We start from the raw sequence: 18,686 nt of genomic DNA, 5'->3' as shown, positions 1-18,686 counted from the left end.
TAGCCATGCATGCGGAAAATTTCTTGCTCACTTACTCAAATTGAACCAGGGCAGCATGTCATCTAGTCCTTCCCATGTCTTGAGAACTTAGAGGTAACTAAACTATACCCACTGTAGACTATCAGTTGGGAAACATCAAAACCAAAGCACACCACACAATGCTTCACATCAGCCGTCAGGAATTTTTACCCACTTCCTGACAGATTTCCTGATGGCTCATTAACAGTGATTAATCAGCCTGACCGTTAACCCCCTGCATTCCTGAGAGATTAATCTCAATATAAGGCCTCCTGCATGCATTTTCTTTCCTTTCTGAAACATCCTACTACATTAAGTTATTCACTGCTTCTAAAAAGATCAGCAACAAGCATTACAGATGCATGAATTCCCCTGAAAAGTTATCTCGTTTGTGGTGAATGTTGGAAATAAAACATACAACATTCACAACTCTGCAATTTTTAATTTGTATGTCATCTAAACAGCACAGCTGAAAGTATCTAGAGATCTGGCAATGTCACACAGTCCTGTTTTACATTTCAAAGCCCCTATACAGCATCTGTTTTGAAGGCAGGTAATAGTGTTCTCATTTCACATGACGGGAAATAAACTAAACTTAAGATCAAGGATGTTAAGAGGACCCACTTTGAGACATCTGTGGGCTGAATCCAGAACTCCTGATCTTGCACAGACTTTAACGGGAGTCACATGAACTACCCACCCTTCAAAAATGAGGCACAGCTTGGGAACCCCAAAACTGAGGTATCCAAAATTAGTAAGTGGACCTCCACGAGTTGCCCACAGCTCTGCTAGATTCTCAGTCAGGATCAGAACAGAGGAGCTTCCGCCTCACTGCTTACAAGAAAAATACTGCAAGGTGTCTGTGAGGTGATGGCTTTCTCTTAGTGCACACTGATGAAATTTGGGAGGAGCACAGGAGAGCTTTGTTCTGCCAGGTAATAATATTCCAGTATGCCACTCAACACCGGGGAAGAAAGTTATTTTGTGTTATACACTAACCCCAGAAAGCCAACAAAGTATTCACCCACAGGGAGCACTCTGTTTTCTGAATCATCAAAACAATTCAGTGTGATGATGCTCATATAAACTCCTTTCAACTCCAGATAGCATTAACAAGAGGTGATGAATTTATTTCTTTCTTACACAATGGAGCAAGAGTACTGAACCAGGAACTCCACACGCTGTTCTGAAAACAATGGATCCATGTTTCTGAACCTATGAGAGTCCCATCAACCAAACAATTCACTACTACTCTGACTCCTATGCTACTAGAGTGACAGATATTTTGGCAAGGAATATTTCAATTTATGATACACTTTTGTGTAAATTTTCAGTTTAAGTTTCAGTTAGCTTTTGCCTTGGTACCTGCTTCTTCCCTGGTTTCACACTTGAGCTATGATCTGTGACCTCCTTTCATCTGATCTGAAAGCTCATACCTCACAGAGTAACCCAAAATCAGCAGAGGAAACCTTCCGCACTTGTATTTTTGCTGGAGTGCATATAGAAAACTTAGGACATACAAAACACCATACTGGAAAATTCTCATTACACTTCAGCTCAATACAAAACTCTCCAGTGGCACTCTTGCAAAGAACAGCATATACACCCAGATGTGTCAACAACAGGGAAGCACGCAGACATCACCACCACCAGAAATAAGATGGACTTTCAGTTGAAGATGCTACAGGAGCTGTATCTACCTTTCCCAAAGTTTGAACTTGCACGGAATCAGTCGTGTTTGAAGCTTGGCCCTAAATATAGCAGCTCCTCAGGAGGTTGATTTGTATTTCTTCAACTGGTTTATCAAGACTCAACAACACGCAGCTACTCTCTTACTCTAGTCAAAAGTCTCACTTATCTCACTTCCTTAAGAAGTACTTCACTCTCTTTACTATTCATGTCACACTCATGCCAACTTGTAATTTCTTCCTAACAAAGCTCACACTTATGTGTTAATTCACAAATTTCATTTAATGAACAAATGAACCAAGAGCTGAAGCCCTGCCCAGAATACATCACATTATTCTGATAGTACACTGCAAATACTGGCAGTGGGTCTCCCTTCCAAACAATGAGCTCCCCAACCAGGAGAGAACTGGCCAAATTGTCACCAACTGTGTCACCCAGTATCACATCAGGGGCTGACATGGCTTCAGGACCCCATAATCCAACAGCCAAGTCAGAACGGGGAAATCTTGCTGGGCAATTTCACTAGCCACATGTGTTTTTTTTCCCTCAGACTGAAAATGCCAAAAGACTCTCAGTGATCCCATCTAATCTGACGAGATGCACTCAGAATGACACAACTGCCATCTCGCCTGGAATTGATCAAAAAAACATTCTTTTTTTGCACGAAAGCTCCATATGCTCAAGTGCCTCTTTCAAAACCACAGTATCTAGCCTTTGTTGGCTGGCCACTGCTCCCGCCTACCTCTGAACTACATATCCTGGAGGGAAAAAAAACAACCAAACTTCAGGAGGTTTTTTTGTCTGAGCTCACTCTAGCATTGTCCTCTTGCCAGCTCCCTGCATTTTTTTTCCTACTGAGTTTGTCTAATCTTTTCAATGAGTACTCGAGTTGTATCTCCTCTCTCTAAGTTCAGCTAGATGTGACTTACAAGCCAGAACTGCTGCTCTGCTCTAGGGCATTGCTCTCTGCCACCCACCTACTCTGTTGTCCTTAACTCGTGTTGCAGGTATGAAGAAAACAGGGTTCCCACACCTCGCTTATGGCCTTCCACGGTAGGTGAGCACCAAGGCACTTTCTGCTTCTGACAGAAAGGCATTCTCTGTGGTATTCCCTGTAAAATGGATCTTTCCAACGAACATACCAGCTGCTTAATGATTTCAGTAACAAAATCACAGACACCAGCAATGAGGCACAAGTTTCCAGAGACTTTCCTTACCTTCTCTCTGTACTTCTACGTCTATTTGTGCTTTGAAATGAATAAAACCAATACTCCTTATAGCCATTTGGGCAGTTGACAAACACTGCTGCCAAAATTCAGCAATCTGCTTTTCTACAGCTGAGCTGTTCTAGAATAGCTGGTTTTATATATGTATGTCTATCTCTACACACACAGACACAAAACAAAACCCTGTGAAAAGTGACAAAATCACTATGTGCAACTGCAAACTGGCTATTAAAGACATTCTTGTATGTTACTGCCATCAGTCACCAAAACTTATGATTTTAGTTTCCTTTCATTTGTCTAGTTGGAGTTGTAAAATATATTCTGTCCATGGGACAGGCTACTAAAGATTAACTCCTTTATTTTTTATAAGAAATAAAACTTCTGGCATTTTCTGTGGTTAGAATTTGCAAAAGCAAGAAGCTTGATTTCCCCACTATTCTCATTTCTCTGTTCTTGTTCTTTTGAAAACCTAATTATGCAATATCACCGATCCAATGCAAACCTTTCTGGTTTCTGTAGTGACCAAAATTACTTGGTAATGAAAACTCTGTTGGGGTAAATCAGGTCTTAGTTCAATATCAACATTACTGCAATTGTCACTTCTGGGTAACTAAGTAGACAAGGGGCTGTGGAGCCAGGTTTGCCTTCTCTCTCACCATAGCCAGGACTGATGTGAACAAACTGAGAAGAGTAGGTTACGTTCCACAATAGCCAGGATTATACCTGGTTCTGCAGAGACTAGCTTTAAAGAAAAGGAGGCATATGACATTTGTAAGCTAACCATAAATGCAAGAGGTAAAAAATTATGAGGAGTTTGGCCAAGAATATGCTGCACTATTACACAGCAGATCACATTTTCAACTTCCTACAGCTCAGGCCAGAAAAAGATACTTGGGAAGGTGATGCTCTGGATGTGCCAGAAGCGCCAGCTTCCACTAGCTATTTTTAACTGCAGGAATTTAATTAGAAAGGATGGCTGCACACAGTTGGTCTTCCTTCCTCTCCACCCTTTGTGCAACTCAGATACCTCAGAGTGCTATGCACTGTTACAACTGACACTGCCTTATGTGCATGCACTGGAGGCCCAATATCTGCTCCAAACACAGGGTGAGCTACGTACCAGGACTGAACATCCTCTCGGAAGAGACCCTGTGCTGGCTTCATCAAAAAGACAAGGGGAGGCGAGCAAATAAAGAAAAGGGATGAGGCGTGTCCTGCTGCAATGATTTTGACTTGTGTTGCAAGCCACAGTTAGCCCAAGAGAAGCAATAAAAGGCTCATTTCCTACTCTGTTCTCAACCCGTATAAATTATACCATTGTTTCATTTACTAAAGCATTGCAGAAGTGAGATAGCACAAAGATAGCTTCAAGATATTTCTGAGCCCAGCCGCCCTAGACCTCATCAGAATGTAATCTCAGGCCCAGATGTTGGATGCTGTATCCTTCACGTGTTCTGGCCCCTAAAGAAAACATTTGAGTTGGTGCATAAATGCTGCCAGTGTCCTACTTCTTTTCTGTCCAGAACAATCAAGTGAGTTAACTTCCAAACTGGAATATTTCTCAGTATGACAGTAGTGAAGCCAAAGCACTTGTCCTCATAGCACATTTCCACAAAACCCTTATGGCCTCTTCAAGAAGCTTCCAATGCAAAGCAACTCTGTACTTCTATGTACTTTCTCATTTATGTGGACATCGACAGTGATGTCCAGTTCTAAAAATGAGACAGCTGATAACCTAACAAAATTTTTAGTCCAGTCCTAATTCTCTTCGAAGAGAAGCACAGTTACAGTTTTATGAAGGAAAGCAGGCTCACTTGCCACTGACAAGCCAGTCTCAGTGTGTTTTTGTTCCCCATCTACAAAAAAGCGGTAAAAATATTATTTTACCTCATGTTGTGAGTAAAGAAGTAGTAAATAATGTAAGGTGCTTAGCAGCTTTACATATATGTATACATGTATACAGAACAAAGCCGTAGGACACAATAGGACAAAATGTCATGACCTGATACTGATGGTGTGTAGCAAAACCAAACAATTCTTGGTATCACTAAAGTAACTGAGACAAAAATTCAGTTTTACTATGAGTTTTTTTGTTGTCTGGCACTCTGCAATCTTAGAAGGGGCTTAGAAAACTAAATATCAGCTTTAAACTTCTTTTTATTCTACATCTTCATTAAGTGTCCCCTTGTAATTTAATGCAATTTGTGGCAAATGCTAATAGTGCTTTGGGCCCACTTCTCCCTGTCAGCTGTATCTTTGTTAAATTATGCATTTCCATCTGGAAAGAAACTGTACAGGACTGTAGGCTCTCTTCCACTTAGAGTCAGGAATGGAGAGGGATTTAATTAGATGCTCCGTGGTTGAGAAAAGGACTAGAGCAAAGCCTGGGTGGTCTGTGGAATCTTCCACTGCAAAACAAGGCTGCAAATTGTTCTGTACAAGCCTGCTTCTGTTTGCTCATTTTGTTTACATTGTTTGTTCTTACAGATTAAAATAGACAGTTACTAGGCAGATAAACAGTGTTTCCTTCCATGACAATGTTGTCTAGAAGTTAAGAGACAAGCATGGGACAATATATGCCTGTGCTTCATTTTTGGCTACATCACACCAACTCCCTGTGTAACTTGGAGCAGGACAGTTTTAGCTACTGCTTCTGAGCACCTCACTGCTAACATTTTTGTTCCATTTTTCCTATCTGTAAAATGGGGATAATATAGCTTTCTGTTCTCAAAGAGAAAAGAGGGTGCATCTAGTTTTTTCCACCTCTTCTCAGTTGACTGCCAAATCAGAGGGACGCTAGTCTTCCAATTACTCTCCTCACTGGATACCTGGATACCCTTAGGCCACTGATCAAGCCTTCAAAAACTGAAGTGTCTTGAGAAGCAGAAACTAGTGATGAGCCAAGCAATTCCCATCTACACTTAACTGTGAGTCAACTCAAATGTAGTGATTTCAGTCATGTGCCCTTTCACAGTTGAGCTGAACTTCAGAACATAATAGATGGAACTTTAAATAGATTTACAGTGCAGATTGCTGATTGGAGTGTCTGGCAGATTAACTTATTCCTCATGGTTTTTCTGTTCCAAAATTCAATGGATTCCATATTTGTAAAAGAGGGAATGCAGAAGGCTAAGTCAGAAAGTGGGCTATGACTGGAACTGAACTTATTTATTAACCTATTTTGGTTGCATGTTAAAGAAAGGAAGCTATTATGCTGTCGGTTTGCGGGATCTTAATGGGAGCTCTGGGCATAATTACTCTGTGTTGGTGTGTGAATAAACCCTACTGATAGATAAGCTGTTTGCCCGACAGTAACTTTTTATCTTTCCCTGCAAAAGAAAGAGAAGATGAGAAAGAAAAAAAAAATAAGAGAAAAAGGGAAAAAAAGAGAAAAAAAAAAAAAAAGAAAAAAAAAGAGAAAAAAAGAGAGAAAAAGAGAAAAAGAGGAAGAAAAAGAGAAAGAAAAAGAGAAAGAAAGAGAAGAAGACAGAGAAAAAAAAAAAAAAAAAAAAAGAAAAAGGGAAAAAGAAGGAAAAGGAAAAAAAGAAGACCTTGCCCTTTGTGGTCACTTCACTCCTTGCTACATCCTTGGGTAGGAAAAGGTTAAACACTCAACAACATTTTTCTCTTCTTAGCAAGTTAGAGAACTGTACATCAGACACATTGTCTGCCAAATGCTTCATTTACTACCAGCTGCATTTTTACTTTGTTGAGAGATAGCTGAAATAAAATCACTGTTCTTTGTGCAAACGGCATGCTAAATAATGTACGGCTACAAGATTATTAAATAGCAAAGGCATTTGATAATATTAGAGTCAACCACAAGTCCCACTTCTGCTGATGCACAGAATTTTGAGTAATTAGTCATTGCACAGAGTGTTGTATTTATATCCCCTTGAGCCTCAGACGTTAGGCCACAAAGTCAGGAGACAAAGAATTGCTGTTATTAGGAGGACTGTTTTGGATTTATTTATATTCTAAGGCTTTATTTCAGTGTCCACTTCACTCCTCTGGCTCAGGCCTCCTCCAAACCAGAAGATAGAGCTAAGTCAGAGAATTTTAGTGTAAACCATATTTTTACAGACAAGACCTCTCAACTTCAAGCAGAAGAACTTCAATGAGCTCGCAAAGCCCCCAAAGAAGCACAACTGGCCTGAGGTTACATGACAAGCCTGGGAAAAAGGCCTCCCAGGTTCTGTTCTGATCTCTAACAGACTTCTCATGGTTTATATCCAATACATTAATAGCAGCTCGAATTTATGGATAGATAAATTGGGATACAAAGAAGACAAGTAACTCTCCCAAGGATTTACAGCAAGTCTTTTGCAGAGCCCTGGAACTCTTACTCAGTCCTTTGTTCAAATGGCTAAACCACACTGCCTTCTTTAGACCACAATTACTACACAGGCCTGAATACTGTGACATATCTAAAATTATATAGCTATACACTTATACGAGGCTTTATTAAAATAAAGATTGTGTAACATCTTCAGAGTTCAATACAAAGCTGCTCAGTGAGCACTCTACTGCTTAAAGACAGCCTGTTTAATTCTCTCCCATTGTAAAAGATTCAGATCTAATATATTGTAATAAGAAATCAGAGGGAAACTTAAATCAGAGGGATTTAAACACAAAACATCTGATGACAAATTCATATTGTAGCAATGAGCCTTCATTTTGCAGAACTGACATGAAAAAATAATGGCAACATTTATGATTATGACAAATAGTATGTATCATCTGTCTCTGAGAATGTCACATAGAGAAGGACTATATAGAATAAATCATACGCTCGTGTCAAATTTCAGCCATAACTGAGTAGATTAAATTTTGAATTTTATCATTTCTCATAAAGTAGTTTCCTGTTTATAAGCACGGCACTTCAACCTGTGATCTCTTTAGCTTCCCTCAGCAGGTTGTGAACTCTGTATCCGAAAAGCACAGCCAGACATGGAAAATGCTGTTGATATGAGAAATTATACGGGAAATTTAATGATTGTACTTAGAAATACTGTGAAGTTAAACATTCTGGGTTTTCCATGAGATTTAAAATGGAGGCCACAGACTTCCTGTGATTACTAGGGGCACCATTGTGAAAAGTGATTCCAAATTTTCATTTAAATATTTTGTGCCCAAGCATCTCCATGCCTTTACAGAAAATACATCCATGCCTAAGCCAGATATACAAATGCCTGATCTCCTGATCATGAGTATGCTAACGCAGGACTTCTGTGCACACCACATTGGCATGTGTATGTGTAAATGACATCAGGTAGAAGCTGATGATATTAAGCAGAGCAACGGTACTATGTATTTAAAAGACCAGATGAGATGGAAATTAGAAGTTCCCTCTAACTGATGCAAGTATGTTATTCAGTATCTTGATCCACACTGGGGTCTGGAGCAAACCAGAGGTTACAAAAACAAACCCTAGAGTACTTCCCTCCCCGAAGTGACCTCTGTTCTGCAAACTGGAAATGGAGCAGTGGCAGCGGGGCAGCTCTGGCTTGCTCAGTCAGGCAGCATCCCCTTTTCTACGAATGCCCCCACACAGGAGAGATTCTGCCTGTGCCAACACTCCGAATCAAGCCATGGATCCTAGACAGGACACCCCCCAGCTTCAACTGCAAGGAGCACCCCTGAGCCCCAGGGCGCAGCCCCAGTGCCAGCAGACAGGTCCCAGCCTGCTGTAGCCACCGACCACCGGAGGAGGCCCGGCATGGACAACCCTCTGAAGGCCCGACCCCGTGTAACCTGGAGTTCCAGGCAGCCCGACTGCCTCCGCAAAGCCCACCTGCACATACCGAGCCCGAGGCAGGCCTCCGGCAGTACCTCAGCAGCTTGACTTGGTCCCCAGCTGCCACTTGAAGCACTCAGCTCTGCAAGATCCCATAGTGCTTTTTTGCAAAATGGAAGGGAACTAATCTCACTGCTGGCCAAATTCCAGCTTTGAGTAATTACATTCTTCTGACAAATTTTCCTTGGCAGTTTCAATGGAATATAATTAGTAAATGTAAATAGATGTAAATAGTGCTGTAAATTACGCTTTGCATGATTGTCAGAAGCAGAAGGGGAGAGCGAGGGTGAAGGGGCAAACAGAGCAGAGCTTCATGCTCTGGTATGGACGGTGTTGTGGCCTTTTCTGTCACCAGTCTGGGTCTGTCTCTGCCGGGACGGCGTGTTCAGGGCTACTGCAGCAGCAGACGCCACGATCCAGACTGAGCATGTGGTTCATCACACAGATCATCCACTTCACCTCAAGTACAACTGTGACCTGACGGTGTTTGGTCATGTCTCACAGCTGTGTTCACAAGCAGCTGCTGTGTTCCACCTCAGCTGTGCTGCTGCTTCAGCAGCAGGCAAACTGCATCACACACACACACACACACACGCAACTGCAAAATGTGTGTATATGATATGATTGTTTTCTATGGAATGCTTATCAAATTTGTGAATGGTTTATGAAACCTTCTGCTACCAGCTGAAGAAGTGTCATATACATGGAAATATGTAATTATACTTCACAGCTATTTTAATGCAGCGTCATGTATTAGTTTCACCTAAAGTGGAAAAAGCTTCCTGCAAAAATAAAGTAAGTGAATATATTTAACTTCATGTAGTCAAGTAGATTTAAAAGCAACTGTTTAAAGTAATGAAAATAGATTATCATGTATACCTTCCTTATATTATCTACATATTAGTACTTTTTTACGTGTCAAATGTCTCATACATACGTCATCTGCTTCAAATACAAATTGATATGGCTGGTGGTCTTAATCAGATATTTCTTTCTTCCATACAAAAAATTTGGAGATGTTTTTGCAATAATTCATTTATTTTTATTAAAAATTTGCATATAGAAAATAGCTAGCAGAAACTGGTAAAATGAAGGGAAAGTTTAATTTCTTAACAAAAGCTTGTTGCACTATTTAGCTATAACAGGAGAAACAGATGTTTCAGCTTTACAATACCATGTCTTGCAAAACTTCCTTCTAAATGACTATTCGTGCTCTACATGTTTTGGACTGTGTATGGAGAGCTCTGCTAACAGTCATGGGAAGCATAGCATACATTAGTAAAGCCCACATTAAGATAATTAGTGCTAAAAAAAAAAATCAACAAGCCTTTTTTTTTCCCTTTATAGTATTGATTTAGTGTGGGTAAAAAATGCCAGATTTTCAATCTTGAAGATTCATGTTCCACCACAGAGCAGGAGATGGAGCCAGCTTTTCCCAGTGTTCTGCCAATAAACTCTTAGATTAACCATCTCAAGGGCCAGAAGGAAGAGCCAGGCTCTACGGTCTATCAACCCTTAGTCTCTCTGATGAATGTATGAACATGGAGAATGGGGAGCACACTACCTGGGACAAGAAACTCAAACTCTTAATCTTTGTGGCTGCACCTACCCGATTTTTTTTTTTTGTCAAAAATTTTCAAAATTGCTGTGGACAACAGAAATGACCAGGAGGCTGTATGGAAGTGGTACTGCTGCAGAGAGGACTCTGGGCAATGGTAGCAGCTGTGGGAAAATTTCTACAGCGAAAGAGGCCTTTGAAGCTTATTTTGTATCTTGTATGTATACCTTCTAAACTGCAAACTCTGTTTTAAGACCCACTGTTTTCACAAGGACTTTGTAACATTTTGCAAATCCTATGATGGGTTATACACATCATTTAACTCTTTATCTGCTAGTAACTTTACTTTCTGCAGATCCAGACAATGTCAGTATGGATACAGGCACATAACCCAATGTGACTGGATTATGGCATCTTTAAAAAGTGCTGCCTGGTTCCTCAAGATGCTGATGTCAGGGCAGTTTAAGGTAGCAACTTTTGTTTAGTATTAACTGGCATGCTAAAAGCATGCACATGAACAGCTTTGAATACTCTGGGGATAGGTGGCTACCTGCTAAACCACCTTACAGCTTGAGCTTATTCCCCTAGGGAAGAATCCACTGCAGACACGCGTCTGAAGGGAATAACATGTCCTACTAGAACATTTAGTGATTATTTTAGTAATACAGCTATCCAGGTTAGTTGAGGATGACATTATTTTGCTTAGTGTTTCGAAGGGTTGCTTTAAAACCACTTGCTTTCAGGCAAAGTGCTAATCAGTCTAAACACTGTAAGACTTTTATAATGGAAGGCCAACACATCTTTTTTCATTCAGTCTGCAAGAGTAAAACGAGCACAGCTGTTTTACTGAAAACAACCCACTGGTATTTAAGTAGATTAACAAAATTAACTGTGAAAATCCTCTGCTATGTGAAAGCCAATAACCTGTTGGCCACAAGGAGGCAGGACAAGGATTCAGTAAACTCAAAGAAATTGCATTTAAAAAAAGAAAAAAGACAAAAACCCACAAGAAAAAAAAAGAGGAGCATTAAATTAGTTCAGTCATGAAACTCTGAACTGCTAGGCAAGATAAAAAGCACTTTTCAGCCACAGTGTGTGGTTTCAGTATTGCTGTTTTATTCCAAGAGCAGCAAATATCTTAAGATATTAAACAATAGCTGATCTGGCAGCAATTTTCTGCTTCTTTTGAAGAAGCAGATCACACATGTTTCTTCTTCGTCACTTTTGTGTGATGTAGACAAAAACTTTAACAATAAGTTTTGATAGCAATAGAGGATTTACCAACACAAAGCAAGAAGCTGTACCACCAGGTTCACAAGGTGTTGCCCCCAAGCCAATAAATCCTACTTCTGAGCAGCTTTGGGAGCTCTGCCTTTCACTCCCTTGGCACTTCTAATTCTGGGCTAAAAGCAGGCAGAGGCAGTTTGGTGTCTGTAGTCCCCCACCAATTACCTTATATGCAGTATAGTACAGTGATGCCTCCTTTAACCAACTTTAGGACATTCCAAAATCAGCACTAACTCCAGGTCAAACTTCTAAATGACAAAGGGGCAATACAGGAAAATAAAGCCAAAGTATCTCTGTTTCAGAGTTCCGATTGAAAATAATGAAATTTAACAGTGAAACAAAGCCTTCCACGGTATCAGCACATCACAGTCCAGATCTACAAGTGATCTGTTTCAGATGAAGTGACTTTACTCCTGACTCTGCCACTGCATGCTACTGATCTAGGTAATTCCAGTCCCCTATGCCTCTGTTTCCTCATCTCTTAAACAGTTGCAGTTGCTTTCCTTCTTTGTGAAGCAGTATGAGGTCCATGGATAAAAAAACATGCTACAAGAACTAGTTATTATTAATGCAATTCAGATATGGAATGCACCAGATGGTAAAATCTCCAGGATTTTAATGAACTATTGTAACAGAACATATGTAATATGACGTTATTATAACAGGCATTTAAATGTATAGTTAGTACATACAACGTGACCTGCTCTGCTCTCAGTAACTCCACTGGAATTATTTTGGATTTATGTCAGATAATACTAGGAACACAAAATAGCCCCATATGTGCAATGTGGTAAGGTTTTCATAGCAATGTTATCTTAACTATTGCCTGTCCTATTTTTATTTTTTGCTGGGGGTATTGTATTAAGTGGTCTGTTAGAGTATGTTTTCTGTATTTAATTCTGAACAGAAAGTAAAAAAATACCCTCATGTCAAAGACTAAAGTGCCCCTGACTAAGTATCTCTTACCTCTCATCATAAATAGTCATAACGAAGCAGCAAGAACTTTCAGGTTTTTTTCCACTATATCCTGTAAAAATGATGTCTTTGATGCACCTTATGCTAGACCCGGTAAGCAATTCATGCCTGTGTCAGAAGAGGCAAACATTCAGTTTCAGAATGTGAGGGCAGTAGTACCTCCCTTCTCCCACAGCATTTGAGTTCTAGGCAAGATGAATTATATGACTGAGCAAAGGTGAAAAAACAGGACTGGAGCTCAAGCCACTGGCATCACACATTACAGTCAGAGACAGGTACTGACTTCAGTAAAAGAGAAACATGACGATACGATCAGTATGTATAATAATTCTAGCACATCTACAATACAGACTATAAAACACAAGTGAACTGACATTTAATATATGAGAGGCTGGAAGCAAGATATCAATTTCACATCATAAATTAGCCTTTGTGCTAGTGCCCAAAGATTTGGCTGATTACTCATTGCTTTCCCTTAGTGCTTAAGCAGTCTTTTCCAAAGTAAGACAGTTAAACCACAAAAACGTACCGTAGTGTCCACAGCCCTGACCTTCCCAGCAGGAACGTGCTTTGGAATGGGTTCTTCTACTGATATCATCATGCAGCCTTCTGCTCCAAGAGTAACTATTACGAGCTTACACCCTCTTTCTAACAGCATGTGTCCCACCTTTTCAGCATCTTCAAGGTTGCCAACTGGGATGCCCGTTAAAATTTCTGCCTGGAAAATAACCCACGCAAATGAAAATCATAATCTGACAGCATTCATTTTTGGACAACAGTAGCATTTGAAAACAGCATTTAATATCTTTTTAAAATGTGTATTATAGGATGATCATGAAACCACTTCCTACGCTGATATTCAAATATGTCTTGCTCCTCATTTGAAATCCGCGTGTACTTCAGGCACAGTGGACTAATGGAGAGCAGCCTAGGCACAGACGCAGGAGGCATGGCTTCTGTTCCAGCTTCTACGACTTGCCTGGCATGCAACCCTTAGTAAAATCATATTTCTCCCACGTGCCTCAGTTTCTTCATCTGTGAAGTGGACACAATGACACAGCCTTGGCAAAAGCATTTTGTGGTCTAATGTGAAACATGTTACATGGCAACTCAGTCACTGTCGTTGGGGGATATTTATCACTAAGTGAGAAACTTTTAAAATTATTTTTTAAATTTTCAATGTTCAGCTAGAGGGAAATGACAACAGAAAATCTCTTGAAGGAAAAAACACAACTGCTCAACTTTGACAAGTCCATTTAATATATATTTTTAGATAAGAATACCGAAAAGTTATCTGAAGCCTTCTTTGGGCGAAGGCCCATTACAAGATTATTATATATTTGTGTTAAGGCTATGTCCATAGGCCTCTGTCAAGACTGAGACTCTTCTGTGTTGGCTCTGTACAAACACAGATAAACTCTGCTTTTAACAGATGGTGACCTCAAGTCAACTTCTCCCAGTTGGCTCTTAAAGTTAATCTCTTCTAGTTCCACCCAACTAAGAGAAAAATTTCCCAAAAATCTGCAACGAAGACTCCAGAATCAAGCATACTTTGCGCCACTTCATACATTTTCTTGATGGCACAGCATTGTCAAATGTCATGTACTTTTTCTTTTTCTTTTGGCAGGGAGGAGAACAAGAATGAAACAGGAAGAAAGGGAAGAGAAAATGCAGTGTGTTTTATCTGAAACAGTCCAGCAGGCAGCACTTCAATCGTAAGTAAACAGACATATTATATTTTGCTGTCTTTACTAAATCTTGTCCTGCTTGCCTGAGAAGATGGAAGTCCTGCTTTATCTTGCATTACAAGGTTGCTGCTGGATCCTGAAAATTGCAATCTGAAGTATGCTCAGATAACCGCAGAGCTTCAGATAACTGGGCATAGCTTCCAGACTCTTGGGGCTTATTTTCAGTGGAAAACTTACTGTGGAACCTATTAACCAGCTACACTTCCTGACCTCTGCTTGCATGGGCAGCTTGGCTTCTTGGGAAACAGCTGCTGAAATATTCCAAACTACCTTCCTCTGCATTACGGAAACGAATTCAGTGCACATACTTCTTGATATAACGGACTGTAAACTAGAGTGATTAAAGAACTGCTTCACGAAGCACAGGCTTCGTAGTAAAGAGAGGGAGGCCAGACAGCTGGGGACAGGAACTACTACAGCCATCCCAAAGTAAACCGCCCCCAGCCGTGAGTCAGCGCCCGGTGCTCGCCACTGTCATTTCCTGTGTTTCAGCCTGACCCAGGAGAGAGAAGCCACCCTTAGGCTCTGCGGGGCCACATTCTGCCAGCACACTCCCTGGAGTTTATAGGATCATTAGCTGAGTACCTACTGGCTTTCATTTTCAAACTTACAGGACGGAGTTCTGCAGTCCCAACATAAGGAAATGCACACACGATTTCAAGCATTGTTGATCTGATCGTTAGAAGGCAGAACGTGGTGCGGCAGGCCGTGGTGGGTAATTTTGTGCACTGCAGGGGCAAGGTGTGGTTAACATGTACGTACAATTTAAAACTACTTTTTTTAACCATACTGATCCCAGACAAGAATATAGTAAGCTTTAAATTAGGAGGTGGCAACTAAACCTATCCAATTTTCTCTTTGACGGGTCACCATGCTGCTCAAACTTCTCTTGCAGTACAAACTATTCATGCAAACTAAACCTATGTCAGTTTGCCAAAGGTTATAGAAGTACTTTCAAATAAGAACATTTCAAAAAGTATCTCACAAAACCTTTTGAATGTATCTTCTTGCAAGCTTTGGAAAGAGTCAGTACACCAATACTGGCTTTGGAGTAACTAGGGATAGATAATAGTATAGAATATATACTATTTATAATATATAGTATATTCTACAATCAATAGAATATACTCTATTCTAATATTCAAGCATCTAAAGAGTCTGTGTCTCTTCATGAATTTTAAGATCTCTGGAGTAGGAACTATGAATTGCCGTATTCAGAACACCTAGCACATCATGTTACAGAAATAAAAATAGATTAACACAAATCCTCAAATGAAACTGGCAACCTGAATTTCCAATGTACTTTATGAGGGACAATAATTCCAAACATTCTACCTATGCTGCAAAGTCTCCAGCACAAAAACGGATTTGGTTTTTGTAGAGAAACTGTAAATCTAATTTGTGCTTATTTACCAGGTATCTACACTTCTGTAAGCTCATGAGCAAGGTAAATGAACTATTTAAATATAATATTCTTCCTAGTGAAACATACATGCTGTATAGTTAGCATTAGGGTTGTACCCCCCTCTGTGCTTGCTGTGTCCCAATTCAACAGGATTTTTTTTCTTGGGTAGTGAAAGAATTGTTCTGGGACTCATATGTGAAAGGTTTTGCAGAAGTCTTTCTTTTCATCTTTACACTGCTTATACCAATAAACAAAATTATTTTGAACAGACAGGATCTGTATAAAAGTAGATCTTCAACTGCTTGAAACCACTATCATCTAACTCATCTACAGCAGGATGGTAAAACTAAAAAACAGTGGAACAAGCTGGAAGAACCATAAAAGCAGCAGAAGCCAGACAGATTCTGTGCCAATAATTAGAGATTGCGGTAAATGTCAACTGATGTTAAATACTGTGGTGAGTTTTTAAGTTCCTCCCTTCAGTAGAATCTTATTTAAAAAACAAACTGTGGTACAATTGAAGGAAATAACTAATGGTTATGTAAAGAAAAAATTAAATAACAATACTAAAAGCCCAATATGGACATTTGCCATAGTACTGTACAAAACAGCAGCAAATTAAGAATTTTATTTTTCTGCAGCTAGTTTTATAAAACTCCTCTATTAAATGGACCTATTAAAGCAAGAGGACATTCCACAAAACTGCTGTCAGAATAAATTTATGATGGATATTATATAAATAATCTACACAGAATTTTCTTAATTTTGTTTACAAAAGTAGAAGAGAAATTTAACTGAAGCTTTTAATTTAACTGATATGAAGGTTCTTGGCCATAATCCTCACTAATCTTAGTTAGCTCTCCATGTCTCTTTAGACCGTGGAGTCTAGTCACAGTAAATTGACACAAACCAGCACCACTATAGGAAAAAAATGGTGCTGCTTTTTCCCCTCCACTCCTGTCCACATGGCCTATTCTCTTTTGACAGCACAGCCATTTGCGTGGTCGGGAAACAAAGTGGATTGCCAGGCAGATCTGCGTTAAAATTAACACCACCCCCAATCCCACACCACCCTCAAAAGCCAACCCAAAACAATTAACTTTTTTCACCAGCGGCACTAGTTTACACTGGCTAAAAGTGAGAATGAAACTACGATATGAACCTTTGCCAAGTGTTCCTAGCTGTGGTGCATTTGGGGCAGCTGATGGCTTACACTGCCGCTTCCAGGGAGACATTCTGGATCCTCCCCTTGGCATTTGCGAGACCAAATCTGCAGCATGGTGTCCAGTTTTGGGATCTCTGGCCCAAGTGAGACACTGACATACTAGAGCATACTGCAGTGGGGGGCCGTCAAGGCAATCAGGGGGTCAGAGACCAGGACGTACAAGAAGAGGCTGGGAGAAGTGGGCTTTCTTTAGCCTGAAGAACACAAGGCTAAGGGGAGATGTAATTGCTGTCTACAGCACTTTAATGGGTGGGTGTAGAGAAGATGGAGACAGACTTTTCTTGAAGGTGTACAGGGATAGAGCTAGAGACAACAGGCACACTCTGGAACATGGGAAATTCCAGTATTAGGACAAGTCTTTTCACCTCATCACATGAGGGTGATGAAGCAGTGGAACAGGTGCTCAGAGGTCATGCAGTCTCCATCCTCAGAAAGTCAAAACTTGACTGGACAAAATCCTGACCAATCTGACCTAAACTGGACATGCTACTGGATAAAATAAAAGATTGGTTACAAACAAGGGTGTTGGACTAGAGACCTCCAGAGGTCTGTTCCAAACTTCTGTGATCCTGTGAAATAATATGACTGGTGAAATAATAAGCCATGTTAATTCTTTGGGGAGCAGTCCATCATTTGGACTGCTTTTTGTGTACCTAGCACAATAACAACTTTTCAAATGTTGCCAGGTACTGCTGGAACTGAAATAATAAATAATAATAGGGAAACCGTGCCAGTTTTAAGGCTAACCCATCTAAAACTAAATATGATAATTTAAAATATTTTAAATTTTAAATATTTAAACACAGTAAGCCAGTTGGCTACAAACTTGGCTTCATACCTTAGGAGATTTCTCTGAGAATGACAGAACAAGAACTCAATCTCATTAATTCTAACACGTGAACAGTCCCAAAGAAGTAGTGAGACAGATTTGGTGTACGAGCAATTGCAAGATCAGGCCACAAGCCAAGCTAGTTCCAGTTGTTTCAAATTATAAAATTTTTACATATATACAGGCAGAAATACTTATCGTGCTAGAATAATTAAAACCTGATTAAAATGAATTGGCTGGAAGCTATTCCCTCCCCTCCCAAAAGTAACATCTTTCATTTTAGACTAAATATGGGAAGTTTCATCGTTTCCAGCAACTGATAAAATGGGGTTTAGAACAAAGTTGGAATTAAAATATACTGTGAATTTTTGGCAACTTCTATGTAATGAAGCAATAGTAGCTTTCCATTACTTAAAACAGAAAAAGCAAATTCAAGAGATGTTCTGAAATATTTTAATTCTGAAGGACCTATTTTTGTTTTGACTACTAAAGATATCAATTATTTTTTCTTAAGAAAGACGATCTCTAGTATTAATATTCCTATATTATTAACAGTATTTTAAATGTTCTAATCAGAGACTCCAGATATAGTTTTATAAACTTGATATTCTCTAAATCTTGTAAAATCAATATTGTCTCTTGATTTTGGACATACTAACAAGAATTGCCATTATTAATATTTCTTCCAAAAATGATCTAACCTCTAGTAATAGACAATAACACTTAAAAAGAAACAATAGGATAGTATCTGTTTTTCCATATTATTTTTATACATCTTGCAGCTTTATTTAGCAAAATTAGCAATTAACTTTTATTTAGTTGCACTGCTTTCTACCATTGAAGCCACAAAGTATTCTGTTAGCATTTAATTAAATCTTTGCTAGGCCTTTCTTATTTAGATCAGAAGTCTGATACCCATTTTACATTAG

The 18,686-nt window shown here is 39.6% G+C and overlaps 1 protein-coding gene across 3 annotated transcripts in view; it reads right to left on the bottom strand.

Moving 5' to 3' along the window:
• RBKS (ribokinase) overlaps positions 1-18,686 on the bottom strand; it is a 70,439-nt gene that overhangs the window by 7,524 nt on the left and 44,229 nt on the right. For 2 of the 3 annotated variants that reach the window (XM_042789269.1, XM_042789268.1), the window contains one exon: positions 13,080-13,268. In XM_042789269.1, the coding sequence (XP_042645203.1) occupies positions 13,080-13,268 (189 nt within the window). Of the gene's footprint in view, positions 1-12,541; positions 12,659-13,079; positions 13,269-18,686 lie in introns of all 3 variants that reach the window. The other variant, XR_006164997.1, reaches the window with a different exon arrangement.

Source organism: Tyto alba, unplaced genomic scaffold, assembly GCF_018691265.1.
Source record: "Tyto alba isolate M040663 unplaced genomic scaffold, T.alba_DEE_v4.0 Super-Scaffold_16, whole genome shotgun sequence".
In the NCBI taxonomy this organism is placed as follows: domain Eukaryota; kingdom Metazoa; phylum Chordata; class Aves; order Strigiformes; family Tytonidae; genus Tyto; species Tyto alba.
This window is presented reverse-complemented; position numbering and strand designations above follow the sequence as displayed.